The sequence below is a fragment of the Xyrauchen texanus genome, chromosome 30, assembly GCF_025860055.1.
Source record: "Xyrauchen texanus isolate HMW12.3.18 chromosome 30, RBS_HiC_50CHRs, whole genome shotgun sequence".
NCBI lineage: Eukaryota > Metazoa > Chordata > Actinopteri > Cypriniformes > Catostomidae > Xyrauchen > Xyrauchen texanus.
Window position 1 is genome coordinate 41,449,708 of NC_068305.1, and position 15,230 is coordinate 41,464,937.

Sequence of the window (15,230 nt, forward strand, 5' to 3'; positions counted from 1 at the left end):
TTGGGTTTAGGGGTTGTGTTGGGTTTAGGGGTTGTGTCGGGTTTAGGGGATGTGTTGGGTTTAGGGGATGTGTTGGGTTTAGGGGATGTGTTGGGTTTAGGGGTTGTGTTGGGTTTAGGGGATGTGTTGGGTTTAGGGGATGTGTTGGGTTTAGGGATGTGTTGGGTTTAGGGGATGTGTTGGGTTTAGGGGTTGTGTCGGGTTTAGGGATGTGTTGGGTTTAGGGGATGTGTTGGGTTTAGGGATGTGTTGGGTTTAGGGGTTGTGTCGGGTTTAGGGGATGTGTTGGGTTTAGGGGATGGGTTGGGTTTAGGGGTTGTGTTGGGTTTAGGGGTTGTGTTGGGTTTAGGGTTGTGTTGGGTTTAGGGGATGTGTTGGGTTTAGGGGATGTGTTGGGTTTAGGGGATGTGTTGGGTTTAGGGATGTGTTGGGTTTAGGGGATGTGTTGGGTTTAGGGGTTGTGTCGGGTTTAGGGGATGTGTTGGGTTTAGGGGATGTGTTGGGTTTAGGGGATGTGTTGGGTTTAGGGGTTGTGTCGGGTTTAGGGGATGTGTTGGGTTTAGGGGATGTGTTGGGTTTAGGGGATGTGTTGGGTTTAGGGGATGTGTCGGGTTTAGGGGATGTGTCGGGTTTAGGGGATGTGTTGGGTTTAGGGGTTGTGTCGGGTTTAGGGGTTGTGTCGGGTTTAGGGGATGTGTTGGGTTTAGGGGATGTGTCGGGTTTAGGGGTTGTGTCGGGTTTAGGGGATGTGTCGGGTTTAGGGGATGTTTTGGGTTTAGGGGTTGTGTTGGGTTTAGGGGTTGTGTTGGGTTTAGGGGATGTGTTGGGTTTAGGGGTTGTGTTGGGTTTAGGGAATGTGTTGGGTTTAGGGGATGTGTTGGGTTTAGGGGTTGTGTTAGGTTTAGGGGATGTGTTGGGTTTAGGGGATGTGTTGGGTTTAGGGGTTGGGTTGGGTTTAGGGGATGTGTTGGGTTTAGGGGATGTGTTGGGTTTAGGGGTTGTGTTGGGTTTAGGGGATGTGTTGGGTTTAGGGGATGTTTTGGGTTTAGGGGTTGTGTTGGGTTTAGGGGTTGGGTTGGGTTTAGGGGATGTGTTTGGTTTAGGGGATGTGTTGGGTTTAGGGGATGTTTTGGGTTTAGGGGTTGTGTTGGGTTTAGGGGTTGTGTTGGGTTTAGGGGATGTGTTGGGTTTAGGGGTTGTGTTGGGTTTAGGGGTTGGGTTGGGTTTAGGGGATGTGTTGGGTTTAGGGGATGTGTTGGGTTTAGGAGTTGGGTTGGGTTTAGGGGATGTGTTGGGTTTAGGGGATGTGTTGGGTTTAGGGGATGGGTTGGGTTTAGGGGATGTGTTGGGTTTAGGGGATGTGTTGGGTTTAGGGGTTGTGTTGGGTTTAGGGGATGTGTTGGGTTTAGGGGTTGGGTTGGGTTTAGGGGATGTGTTGGGTTTAGGGGATGTGTTGGGTTTAGGGGATGTGTTGGGTTTAGGGGATGGGTTGGGTTTAGGGGTTGTGTTGGGTTTAGGGGTTGTGTTGGGTTTAGGGGTTGTGTTGGGTTTAGGGGATGTGTTGGGTTTAGGGGTTGGGTTGGGTTTAGGGGATGTGTTGGGTTTAGGGGTTGTGTTGGGTTAAGGGGATGTGTTGGGTTTAGGGGTTGTGTTGGGTTTAGGGGATGTGTTGGGTTAAGGGGATGTGTTGGGTTTAGGGGTTGTGTTGGGTTAAGGGGATGTTTTGGGTTTAGGGGTTGTGTTGGGTTTAGGGGATGTGTTGGGTTTAGGGGTTGGGTTGGGTTTAGGGGATGTGTTGGGTTTAGGGGATGTTTTGGGTTTAGGGGTTGTGTTGGGTTTAGGGGATGTGTCGGGTTTAGGGGTTGTGTTGGGTTTAGGGGTCCACTCACATAGTCTGGTTCAAGCGTTTTGTTTTTCAAATCATGTGTTAAAATAAAAGTGTGGATTCGAATCAAGGCTGTTGAGCTGCCAAGCAAGCTAAAGACAGAGGATTAAATATGTTTATATAGGTGAGTCTATGATACAAGTGTGCAAACCAGAGTATGTGAGTGAAGTGAGAGCGGAACAAGGAGTGGGAGCAGAGTGAGGAGTGGGAGCGGAACAAGGAGTGGGAGCGGAACAAGGAGAGGGAGCGGAGTGGGAGCAGAGCCAAGAGTGAAGGGAGGAGTTGGAGCGGGGAACAGGGAGCAGAGCGAGGAGTGGAAGTGGACTGGGAGCAGAGCCAACAGTGAAGCGAGGAGTGGGAGTGGAGCGAGGATTGTGAGCGAAGAGTGGAGCGAGGAGTGTGAGCGGGGAGTGGAGCGAGGAGTGTGAGCGGGGAGTGGAGCAAGGAGTGGGAGCGGAGCGAGGAGTGTGAGCGGAACAAGGAGTGGGAGCGGAGCGAGGAGTGGGAGCGGAACAAGGAGTGGGAGCGGAACAAGGAGTGGAAGTGGAGCGAGGATTGTGAGCGAAGAGTGGAGCGAGGAGTGTGTGCGGGAGTGGTGCAAGGAGTGGGAGCGGAGTGTGAGTGAAGTGAGAAGCGGAGCAAGGAGTGGGAGCGGAGCGAGGATTGGGAGCGGAACAAGGAGTGGGAGCAGAGTGGGAGCAGAGCCAATAGTGGAGGGAGGAGTTGGAGCGGGGAGCAGGGAGCAGAGCGAGGAGTGGAAGTGGACTGGGAGCAGAGCGAAGAGTGTAGTGGGAGTGGAGTGGAGCGGAGTTGGAGCGGAGCGAGGAGTGGAGTGGAGTGGAGCGAGGAGTGAGAGCGGAGTCGAGGAGTGAGAGCGGAGTCGAGGAGTGGAGTGGAGCGAGGAGTGGGAGCAGAGTCGTGGTGTGGGAGTGGGAGTGGAATGAAGAGTGGAGCAGAGTGGCAGCGGAGCGAGGAGTGAGCGACATGATTTTGCCTGGGACCAGGAGCGGGTTTTTTTGGAAATTTTTGCCGCTCCACTCCACTCACATACTCTGGTTCAAGCGTTTTGTTTTTCAAATCATGTGTTCAAATAAAAGTGTTTTGATATCATAGCATAGGAGGGGGTGAGTAATAGAGTGAAAAATTAAAATCAGCAAATGTAGTCGTGATTTGTGTGATAATGAATTAACCGTACAGCTGTTGTAGCACCTCTAGTGTTCATTTCACCAGGAAACAGCATCTAAACGAAGAAAGTGGCATGCACAAGTCAGTGTGCAAAAATTTATATAGATTAACGTTCGTTCTATGAAACCAGGTTACAAAAATGAACCATGGTTTCTCTATAGTTAACGGCAGGTACCATGTTTGTAATAAGAACCATTTAAAAACGATTCTTGTACAACAAAGTAACCTTAATGTTACTATCGTAAAATGAATCATGTTTAATGGCAGAATGATTCTGATTGTCCTGTGTTATTACTATTGTACTATGGTGAAGAGTCGTACGTATAGTACGAGATGGCAAAATCTTGGGTTGTTCATCTACGTACAACATTAGACCAACCAACAAAAAAGGTTTTGTGAGGGAATGCAAAAATAAGTAATGAGAATGTGGCTTTTCAACTTTTCTCAGCTGTAATTTTAAGGTCTAAAATGGCTTTAATAACACAAAGCTGGAAAAATAAATGAGTGATTATAATATTCCTATGGCGTTATTTCATGTCATGCATGTCTCGTTGGGGGCATCCTGCCATGTGTAAATCTCTAGATACGATTCTCAATCTCTGTGATATATTTAGACATGTTTTAGGAATGTTTTTGATGAACATATTTCATCGTGCAGAGAATAACTAAAAATATCCTGGACAGACTGTGTGTGTTTCTGTTTATAAGAGCGAGCACAGGTGGACATATTCTGTACGCTCGCATTTGGCAGGTTATGTGCCCACATACTGGGGATAACAGTTTAGTCCTTTTAATTAGGATTTTATTAGGTTGTAACAGGTTGCTGTTGGTTTATTTTAATGAACTAGAACACGGTTGTCGAGTACAACTGTGAACTTTTATTGTTTATGTCGTAGAGAATGTAGGGCAGTAATGTAACAATAGAGACACTTATGCTTAGACAATAGCACCGAATGACACCAAACACGTTAGACCCATTTCTCTGTTCAAATATAGACAAAATAAAGGAACTATTTTTGTTGAACCATGCATGCAAATTCTATGTGACGTTCTAGTTTGATGACATGGAATTTAATCTCATGAAACAGTGATGTGTAATATAGGCTATGTATATGTTGCATAAAAAACATACATGAGCATTTGTTATCAACTTCAAGATATTAGTTTAACATTGATATTCATTTATAAAGGACAGTCTATATGTTTGGTTATTTGGTTGCAAGTTCAACTCAATCAGCAGTTTCTATTATGCCCCTTTTCACAAGATGTCATTTAAACCTTTGGTGTCCCCAGAATGTGTCTGTAAAGTTTCAGCTCAAAATACCCCACAGATCATTTGTTATACCATGTTGAAATTTAGTCCATTTTTGTGTGGGAATAAAAACGAGCTGTTTTTTTGTGTGTGTGTCTTTAAATGCAAATGAGCTGCTGCTCCCCGCCCCATATCCAGAATAGGGCGGAGTTTGGACATCTCCGCTTCAGATAACATCACAAGCAATTTGACTGACAATGTAAATAGTGTTCAGCCCGCTATGTGTGAACCGGAGACTCCGTCTGAACTAACAACTCTGAGTATGAATCAGGAAGTTTCCGAATGTTTATTTGATACATTTATTTATTTTTTGTAGAGTTTGTCGAGCAGTTTTGCAACGATGGATGAGCAACACACACACACACACACACACACACACACACACACACACACACACACACACTCACACACACACACACACACACTCACACACACAAATACTGTTACAACGTTCGCTATGCGCTATAACGAATCAACACAAACAAACATATCCGTCACCAGTCGTGGGCGGGGCCTGTATAAAGTGACGTCACTTTGAACTGAATCTGCAAACGGTTTGTTTTGAGATCGTGTTTATGATTAATGTAGATAAAAAAAGGGACTGGGTGAATTTTTATCAGTACATGTTCAAAAACCATGTAAAAGTAAATTTTGCACAATATGTTCCATTTAAATAAAAAAGGGGCTATTCGAAATATATTTTGTGGTAATCAACATTAAGCTACAAATGCTGATGATTGTTCTTAACTTGTGTTAGTGCACTACTTTTAGATTAGTTCATTTTAAATGACGATTTTTTTTTAAAGTGTGAATATTTTGTGTTAATTAAATTTAATATGAGGTCAAAACCTGCATTCGTCCACCGTCTGGTATTGTTTGTTTTGGTGTTTGGATCGTAAGGACGTGGACTGCACTGTAAAAAAAAATACATTTAGTTAAATTTACAGTAAAAAACCCACCATAAACTTCACTTTTAACCCTAATGTTGTTATTACTGTAAAAATCAAGTTGTCTTAATTATTACTTGAAATGTCAAGTTTTGGACTCACACCTCCAACGTAAATATTGAACTTATTTTTCTTAAAAATCCATAGACTTTAAATTTGAAGTGTTAATAATCAATCAAAATTGAGGCTACGGGGAATACCCACAATCCCTTGCTGCTTGAATTATGTTTCCTTGTTCAGACGGATTTAAATAATAATTATTAAAATAATTCATAGATGTTTATAGCTCTTTTGTTGTGTTATTTATGCTTTGTTGAAATAGTTGTTTGGTGTGATGTCACCATTAGCGCGATCTGCGTCCTCTGCGCATGTGCAGCTGAAGTGACCCATTACTCAATGGAATTGAGGGAACGAGTTTACTCATTATGCAATGAACTTATTAGGGATTTCAGTGTTGATATTATCCTTCTGAAACGGTCAAAATCTGCTTTTCACTTTATAATGTATTGTTAATAACCATGAAACCATTAATCAGTAGTGGCGTTTCCAGGAGCAATGACCAATAAACGTATTAAAAACACATGTGAAATTTATATAATGCAATAAACATGAACTAAACTACATCAAATATAACGCAGAACACCCCAAAGTACTTCACTGAGGTTAAAAATAAGATTCATAAATTCCCATTAAATATAATTAAATATAATGGGTCATGCAGGGAATTCTGGGAATGCCCGGCTATTGTTTTTTTATTGTAATTTTAACAATAATTTACTGTAAAAAGTGCATGTGCTCTCTTGTTAAAAGATGTACATTTTTTACCATAAATTATACCTGGAAATCATACTTTTTACATCTAAAAATTTTTTGGGTAAAAACGACTGTATTGTCTTTTAAAATATATTTAAAAAATATTACTGTATATTTTTTTTCCTGTAGCATTTTTACAGTGTTTTACCGTTAAAATTACCGACATTTTTACAGCGTGTAAGTTGCTCTATCAAAGTTTTTTTTTTCTCAAGTGTATCAAAATTGAAACATTTTTATTGAATAATGTTGGAAGATTTGTTTCATCACCCACTCTTGGGTAAAAGGCTCTTAATCTCAGACACATTTTGCATTTGACAAACGAACACTGTAAAAAATGTCGGTAATTTTAACAGTAAAATACTGTACAAATGCTACAGAAATAAAAATGCTACAGTTAATTGATTAAGAAATATTAACAGTAAAATGTTTTGATATCTTTTAAAAGACAATACAGTAGTTTTTTCCATAAAATGATGTAAAAATGTAGTTATTTACAAGTAAAAAGTACGATTTTCCTGTATAATTAATGGTCAAAAGAACAAGCGAGTACATGTACTTTTTCACAGTAAATTATTGTTAAAATGACAGTAAAAAACAGTGATCGGACGTTCCCACAATTCCCTGCGTGACCCATTACATTTCATTATATTTAATGGGAATAGTTCTGTTTCATCATATGTTTAATATCAGTTATGTACACTGGGGTGTTGTGTGTTATATTTGATGTATATTTGATGTAAATGTTTACTGTGTTATTTAAATCTCACATGTGTTACCATGACGGTGTTTAGTGTCTCTATATGTTTATTGGTCATTGCTCATGGAAGGGTCACTACTGATGAACTTCATGTCGTCATGTGCCATTCTGTAGTTGCTACGGTGATAATCAAATACCTTATAAAGTAAACAACAGATTTATACAGTTTCAGAAGCATGTTTATACATTTTTGTTACTGTAAATGTAACAGAATTGTTTTTTTCTGTTTGTTTTTTATACAGTGCTAGCATGTAAATCACACCCATTTGAACTGTAAAATGTACAGGTTGTTCTGTAAAGTGAGTGCATAAATTTGCAACGTTTTAAAAGTGATTCATCTCTTCCTCTGAATAATCGTTTGTATCTCCGCTCAGGGTTTATACATATGTCCAGAGGCCACGCCCATTAGTCACTAATAATGCCATCATCATGGGCAAACCATCTCAAACCATCGCCCTCCCAGCAGGGGACATGATGACCAATTAAATGACACAATCTTTAACAATACAATGACAGTAAGTTCATTTAACCTCCACTTTACCTACTGACTCTGGATCATATTCATTTATACCTCTTTCTGTCTTTCTGTCTTTCCCTCTTTCAGTCTTTCTGTCTTTCAGTCTTTCTCTCTTTCTCTCTTTCCGTCTTTCTCTCTTTCTGTCTTTCTCTCTTTCTCTCTTTCTGTCTTTCTCTCTTTCCGTCTTTCTCTCTTTCTGTCTTTGTCTTTCAGTCTTTCTCTCTTTCTCTCTTTCCGTCTTTCTCTCTTTCTGTCTTTCTCTCTTTCTCTCTTTCTCTCTTTCCGTCTTTCTCTCTTTCTCTCTTTCTGTCTTTCTCTCTTTCCGTCTTTCTCTCTTTCTGTCTTTCTCTTTCCGTCTTTCCGTCTTTCTCTCTTTCTCTCTTTCCGTCTTTCTCTCTTTCCCTCTTTCTCTCTTTCCCTCTTTCTGTCTTTCTTTCTCTCTTTCTGTCTTTCTCTCTTTCCGTCTTTCTCTCTTTCTGTCTTTCTCTTTCCGTCTTTCAGTCTCTCTCTTTCTGTCTTTCTCTCTTTCCGTCTTTCTCTCTTTCTGTCTTTCTCTTTCCGTCTTTCAGTCTCTCTCTTTCTGTCTTTCTCTCTTTCTGTCTTTCTCTTTCCGTCTTTCTCTCTTTCCGTCTTTCTCTCTTTCTGTCTTTCTCTTTCCGTCTTTCTCTCTTTCTCTCTTTCCGTCTTTCTCTCTTTCTGTCTTTCTCTTTCCGTCTTTCTCTCTTTCTCTCTTTCTGTCTTTCTCTCTTTCCGTCTTTCTCTCTTTCTGTCTTTCTCTTTCCGTCTTTCTCTCTTTCTCTCTTTCCGTCTTTCTCTCTTTCTCTCTTTCTCTCTTTCTGTCTTTCTCTCTTTCCGTCTTTCTCTCTTTCTGTCTTTCTCTTTCCGTCTTTCCGTCTTTCTCTCTTTCTCTCTTTCCGTCTTTCTCTCTTTCCCTCTTTCTGTCTTTCTCTCTTTCTGTCTTTCTCTTTCCGTCTTTCTCTCTTTCTCTCTTTCCGTCTTTCTCTCTTTCTCTCTTTCTCTCTTTCTGTCTTTCTCTCTTTCCGTCTTTCTCTCTTTCTGTCTTTCTCTTTCCGTCTTTCCGTCTTTCTCTCTTTCTCTCTTTCCGTCTTTCTCTCTTTCCCTCTTTCTGTCTTTCCCTCTTTCTGTCTGTCTTTCTTTCCCTCTTTCTGTCTTTCAGTCTTTCCCTCTTTCTGTCTGTCTTTCTTTCCCTCTTTCTGTCTTTCAGTCTTTCAGTTTTTCCCTCTTTCAGTCTTTCTCTCTTTCTGTCTTTCAGTCTTTCTGTCTTTCAGTCTTTCCGTCTTTCTCTCTTTCTCTCTTTCTGTCTTTCTCTCTTTCCGTCTTTCTCTCTTTCTGTCTTTCTCTTTCCGTCTTTCCGTCTTTCTCTCTTTCTCTCTTTCAGTCTTTCTCTCTTTCCCTCTTTCCCTCTTTCTGTCTTTCCCTCTTTCCCTCTTTCCGTCTTTCCCTCTTTCTGTCTTTCAGTCTTTCCCTCTTTCTCTCTTTCTGTCTTTCCGTCTTTCTCTCTTTCTGTCTTTCTCTTTCCGTCGTTCTCTCTTTCTCTCTTTCAGTCTTTCTCTCTTTCTGTCTTTCAGTCTTTCTGTCTTTCAGTCTTTCCGTCTTTCCCTCTTTCTGTCTTTCTGTCTTTCTCTCTTTCTGTCTTTCTCTTTCCGTCGTTCTCTCTTTCTCTCTTTCAGTCTTTCTGTCTTTCTGTCTTTCAGTCTTTCTGTCTTTCCGTCTTTCTCTCTTTCTGTCTTTCTCTTTCCGTCGTTCTCTCTTTCTCTCTTTCAGTCTTTCTCTCTTTCTGTCTTTCAGTCTTTCTGTCTTTCAGTCTTTCCGTCTTTCCCTCTTTCTGTCTTTCTGTCTTTCTCTCTTTCTGTCTTTCTCTTTCCGTCGTTCTCTCTTTCTCTCTTTCAGTCTTTCTGTCTTTCTGTCTTTCAGTCTTTCTCTCTTTCAGTCTTTCTCTCTTTCTGTCTTTCAGTCTTTCTGTCTTTCAGTCTTTCCGTCTTTCTGTCTTTCTGTCTTTCTCTCTTTCTCTCTTTCCGTCTTTCTCTCTTTCCGTCTTTCTCTCTTTCCGTCTTTCTCTCTTTCTGTCTTTCTCTTTCCGTCTTTCTCTCTTTCTCTCTTTCTGTCTTTCAGTCTTTCTCTCTTTCCGTCTTTCCCTCTTTCTGTCTTTCTGTCTTTCTCTCTTTCTCTCTTTCCGTCTTTCTCTCTTTCTCTCTTTCTGTCTTTCTCTCTTTCCGTCTTTCTCTCTTTCCGTCTTTCTCTCTTTCTGTCTTTCCGTCTTTCTCTCTTTCTCTCTTTCAGTCTTTCTCTCTTTCCCTCTTTCTGTCTTTCCCTCTTTCCCTCTTTCTGTCTGTCTTTCTTTCCCTCTTTCTGTCTTTCAGTCTTTCCCTCTTTCTCTCTTTCTGTCTTTCCGTCTTTCTCTCTTTCTGTCTTTCTCTTTCCGTCGTTCTCTCTTTCTCTCTTTCAGTCTTTCTCTCTTTCCCTCTTTCTGTCTTTCCCTCTTTCTGTCTTTCTCTCTTTCCCTCTTTCTGTCTTTCTGTCTGTCTTTCTTTCCCTCTTTCTGTCTTTCTGTCTTTCAGTCTTTCAGTCTTTCCCTCTTTCAGTCTTTCAGTCTTTCTGTCTTTCAGTCTTTCCGTCTTTCCCTCTTTCTGTCTTTCTGTCTTTCTCTCTTTCTCTCTTTCTGTCTTTCTCTCTTTCTGTCTTTCAGTCTTTCTGTCTTTCCCTCTTTCTGTCTTTCTCTTTCCGTCTTTCTCTCTTTCCCTCTTTCTGTCTTTCTCTTTCCGTCTTTCTGTCTTTCTCTCTTTCTGTCTTTCTCTCTTTCTGTCTTTCAGTCTTTCTGTCTTTCCCTCTTTCTGTCTTTCTCTTTCCGCCTTTCTGTCTTTCTCTCTTTCTCTCTTTCTGTCTTTCAGTCTTTCCCTCTTTCTGTCTTTCTGTCTTTCAGTCTTTCCCTCTTTCTGTCTTTCTCTCTTTCTCTCTTTCTGTCTTTCTCTTTCTCTCTTTCTGTCTTTCAGTCTTTCTGTCTTTCCCTCTTTCTGTCTTTCTCTTTCCGTCTTTCTGTCTTTCTCTCTTTCTGTCTTTCTCTTTCCGTCTTTCTGTCTTTCTCTCTTTCTGTCTTTCTCTCTTTCTGTCTTTCTCTTTCCGTCTTTCAGTCTTTCTGTCTTTCCCTCTTTCTGTCTTTCTGTCTTTCCCTCTTTCTGTCTTTCAGTCTTTCTGTCTTTCCCTCTTTCTGTCTTTCTCTTTCCATCTTTCTGTCTTTCTCTCTTTCTCTCTTTCTGTCTTTCTCTTTCCGTCTTTCTGTCTTTCTCTCTTTCTGTCTTTCTCTCTTTCTGTCTTTCTCTTTCCGTCTTTCTGTCTTTCAGTCTTTCTGTCTTTCCCTCTTTCTGTCTTTCCCTCTTTCTGTCTTTCAGTCGTTCTGTCTTTCCCTCTTTCTGTCTTTCTCTTTCCATCTTTCTGTCTTTCTCTCTTTCTCTCTTTCTGTCTTTCTCTTTCCGTCTTTCTGTCTTTCTCTCTTTCTGTCTTTCTCTCTTTCTGTCTTTCTCTCTTTCAGTCTTTCCCTCTTTCTGTCTTTCCCTCTTTCCGTCTTTCCCTCTTTCTGTCTTTCTCTCTTTCTGTCTTTCCCTCTTTCCCTCTTTCCGTCTTTCCCTCTTTCTGTCTTTCTCTCTTTCTGTCTTTCTCTCTTTCTCTCTTTCTGTCTTTCAGTCTTTCCCTCTTTCTGTCTTTCTCTCTTTCTGTCTTTCCCTCTTTCCGTCTTTCCCTCTTTCTGTCTTTCTCTCTTCCTCTCTTTCTGTCTTTCTCTCTTTCAGTCTTTCCGTCTTTCCCTCTTTCTGTCTTTCTCTTTCCGTCTTTCTGTCTTTCAGTCTTTCTGTCTTTCCCTCTTTCTGTCTTTCTCTTTCCGTCTTTCTGTCTTTCTCTTTCCCTCTTTCTGTCTTTCAGTCTTTCCGTCTTTCTGTCTTTCAGTCTTTCTGTCTTTCTCTCTTTCCGTCTTTCCCTCTTTCTGTCTTTCTCTTTCCGTCTTTCCCTCTTTCTGTCTTTCCCTCTTTCTGTCTTTCTCTCTTTCCGTCTTTCCCTCTTTCTGTCTTTCTCTTTCCGTCTTTCTGTCTTTCCGTCTTTCTGTCTTTCCCTCTTTCTGTCTTTCTCTTTCCCTCTTTCTGTCTTTCAGTCTTTCAGTCTTTCCATCTTTCTGTCTTTCTCTCTTTCCGTCTTTCCCTCTTTCTGTCTTTCTGTCTTTCAGTCTTTCCATCTTTCCCTCTTTCCGTCTTTCCGTCTTTCTCTCTTTCCGTCTTTCCCTCTTTCTGTCTTTCTCTTTCCGTCTTTCTGTCTTTCAGTCTTTCCGTCTTTCCCTCTTTCTGTCTTTCTCTTTCCGTCTTTCTGTCTTTCCGTCTTTCCCTCTTTCTCTCTTTCTGTCTTTCAGTCTTTCTGTCTTTCTGTCTTTCCGTCTTTCCCTCTTTCTGTCTTTCTCTTTCCCTCTTTCTTTCTTTCAGTCTTTCCGTCTTTCCCTCTTTCTGTCTTTCTCTTTCCGTCTTTCTGTCTTTCTCGCTTTCTCTCTTTCTGTCTCTGTCTTTCCGTCTTTCTGTCTCTGTCTTTCCCTCTTTCCGTCTTTCTGTCTTTCCGTGTCTCTCTCTACGAGAAGGTAATTTTTCTGGAATAAAATGTTTGTTTCAAAAATGTAAAAAATCTCTACGAGAAAGAAACTTTTTTTGTCTTTGTCCCCCAACCCAATATTTTAAACACTGAACAAATCAACCCCTTGAAATAATAATAATAATAATATGTCGCTACTGTAAATAATGTATTTTGTGGGCTGTATTTAATATTATAGTTTCTTTTGTCTCTCTGGATTAAATCCTCTCTTTGATTCGGGATTAACGGATCTTTTCTCAGACGGGTTATCCCGCAGCTGACACTCGATCTCACGAATGCTCCCAAAACACCGTTATGAATTCGCCAAATCACATGAATCTCAACGCTTTAATGGGAAGAGATTTGGAGATTTGTAGTTGTGTTGGAAGAAAATGAATATGCATTTAATAGATCACTAATAATTGGCAGCTCATATTAGAGACACATACAGAATGTTCCTGTAAGTGTATTTAGATGCATATATGTTGAGTTTGCAACAAAGAATGAATCGTTTGCATTGGGCTCCATTTTAATAGAAGTCTCACATTAAAAATCCATCTGCCTTTACAAATGTAATAATTTATGGTTTACAAACAGAACATAAATCACAGTACATGAGAAACACCTACAACAGATTATTTACTTAAAGGGAAAACATGAAACACACAAACGGATTGTGTCTTATCCAGAACAAAATCTACAAATGATAAAAACAATAAAAACACACATTTTAAATACAGTAATGCATTTGAATAATTCTGCCTCGATCAAAGCGCTCGTCAACCGAGACATCTTAAGAGGATTATCGAAATCTGGCCGATTCGGCACGCTTGACTGGCTGTTTTTTTTTGCTCGGTGGCTTTGTGGTGCTTCTTCTGAATTAAAATAGCAATAATTTAGTCACAAATGATGTACAAATTCTACATGCATAGATTCAAATAACCTGGATTTCTTTCTAACAGGCAGAAGTCATTCCCCAATTGCATTGGGTCGCATGTGCCTTTTACAAAACCTGAAATTTCCAAGACGACGTCTGATCTTTGTGATCCAAACAGTCCGAGTTGAAGTTGAGCTTCCATGAAGCGCTTTGCTCCTTGTAATCCGAGCAGTCCGAGGGCGTGTTGAACCCGATGCCCGCGGGCCCGTAACCCTGCACCGGACTCAGCTGATGGTGATGCATCGAGCTAAGATACGAGCCACAGTCCATTCCACTGAAATAAGACGTTGTGGCCGTGTATCCCTGGCTGTATCCAGACGCCTGTGTGTATGTCACGGGGTAAGACCTCTGCATGCATGAAGATGAGGATGTGGACAGAGCGTCTGAGATGGACGCCGGACTCCAGATGGACACCGGTACGGTTGTGCTAGTGGACATGGGCAGTATGGAGGTGCCGGACGGGCTTGTAAACGGGCCGCTGGTGTTGCTCTCAGAGGGTTCCTCTCGGACCGGAGAACTCTTCTTCTTCACGGGTTTGCTCTTGGACGGCGCACCGCTCTGGTTTTGTTGCTGCTGTTGACGGCACTTTGCTCTTCGGTTTTTGAACCAAACCTGTGCAATTGTCAAAATGAGACGTGCTTAGAATAAATGTATGTGCATTAATTTAGAGAGATGATGAGGCACTGAAATTCCCGATACATGGGCTTTAGAGGCCACACACACACACACACACACACACACACACACACACACTTTGGTGCATAATAAGAGACACATTTGCAATCAAATCCCAATATGCAACAGAAATTAAATACGACCTACATTAACCTTTGACCTCATGACCTACATTTAGCTATAAGATTTACAGTCATGTTTAATGTATTAGCATTAGCAAAGTTGATTTAACTTTGTCTCACTAAAACCTTATTAACAAACATTCAGCCCAGGATTTTACATAGAGAGTGGCCCAAAAGTTGGGGGGTGTCACTCCCGATGGCCAGTCCGCCCCTGATTGGTCCCAAAGTGCATCAGCCCACTGGGAAAATGCCCGGTATGCCAGATTACCAGTCCAGCCCTGGGCATTAGAATGCTGTGCCTATTGTACCCTACCATGCTTTCTTTTAATTAAATAATTTGTATTTCTTTATAATAATAATTTTAGTTATTTTTTTGTCCTAAGAGTAACAATGTCATAGTTTGACTTGTAGCATCTAGTGTAATATTTTTGGGGTGATTTGTTTGGCACCCAATAACTAAAAACCTTTTCAATGAAACACCAGATAAAAGCGATTGGAATGAACGCCGGCTCTGAAAGGGTTAATAATAATGGCTAATGGTTTATCTCCATGTTCTCTTGCTCACCTGCACTCTAGACTCCAGCAAGTTGATTTTTAAGGCCACTTCTTCCCGCATGAAGATGTCCGGATAGTGCGTCTTGGTGAACACCGTCTCCAGTATCTCCAGCTGAGCGCGAGTGAAGGTCGTCCGCTCTCGCCTCTGTTTACGGGGAGTCGCTGTTGAAAACAAATCAGTCTTTTATTAGCCTCCAAAAGTGCTTAAACTTTCCCTTTTGCCAGTTTGACTCAATCCTCCCATTTACTCAAATTCATGTCACCAAGAGAACTAAACCAAACTAAACTAAACTAATGTTTCTTGGTAGTTTTACTTAAACCATTTGGACAACACGTGTATATATAAATATATATATATATATTGGTCAACTGAAGACATGCTGGCAGAGGATTTCTAGTTACAAGCACGCTTTGCATGGGACATGACAGGGGGAGCAAATGTTTAAAATTAAGTGTTATATTATGCATCTTTGTGCAAGATGAATTTAAATGGGAAGACTTGTTAGTGTTTCATGATTTGTTGAGATTTACAGGAATATCTGTAATGTTGTAGCCTAGTTTTGGAGGTTAAGAGTGGAGCTTGAGCCTAAGGACCAATGCATATAATATATATATATATATTCACACACCAAGTTGCATTCAGTAGTGCTTCCCACCAGCATGTGTTATGCGTGCTAACATTTACTAAAAGAGTTGGACATCAGTTATTTTGACATGTGAAATTTTGTGAGTTTCCTTAATTTAAGTATTTAAATAACATGTTAATTTTAATGCAAGAAAACTAATTTCAGGCATGTGGACCCAATGTCCATGACTGAATCAAGTTCAGAGAAATAATAATTTTTTTGAGCATGCTATTAATTATTTATGAATAATGTATGCATAAAAAACCGGGTTTGCAGAAT

The 15,230-nt window shown here is 40.8% G+C and overlaps 1 protein-coding gene across 1 annotated transcript in view; it reads right to left on the reverse strand.

Moving 5' to 3' along the window:
- Positions 1 to 13,039: 13,039 nt before the first annotated feature.
- LOC127623636 (homeobox protein OTX2-like) overlaps positions 13,040 to 15,230 on the reverse strand; it is a 2,568-nt gene continuing 377 nt past the window's right edge. The window contains exons 2-3 of the mRNA XM_052098051.1: positions 14,336 to 14,487; positions 13,040 to 13,585 (exon numbers count right to left, since the gene is read on the reverse strand). Coding sequence (XP_051954011.1) covers positions 13,040 to 13,585; positions 14,336 to 14,487 — 698 coding nt within the window. The remainder of the gene's footprint in view (positions 13,586 to 14,335; positions 14,488 to 15,230) is intronic.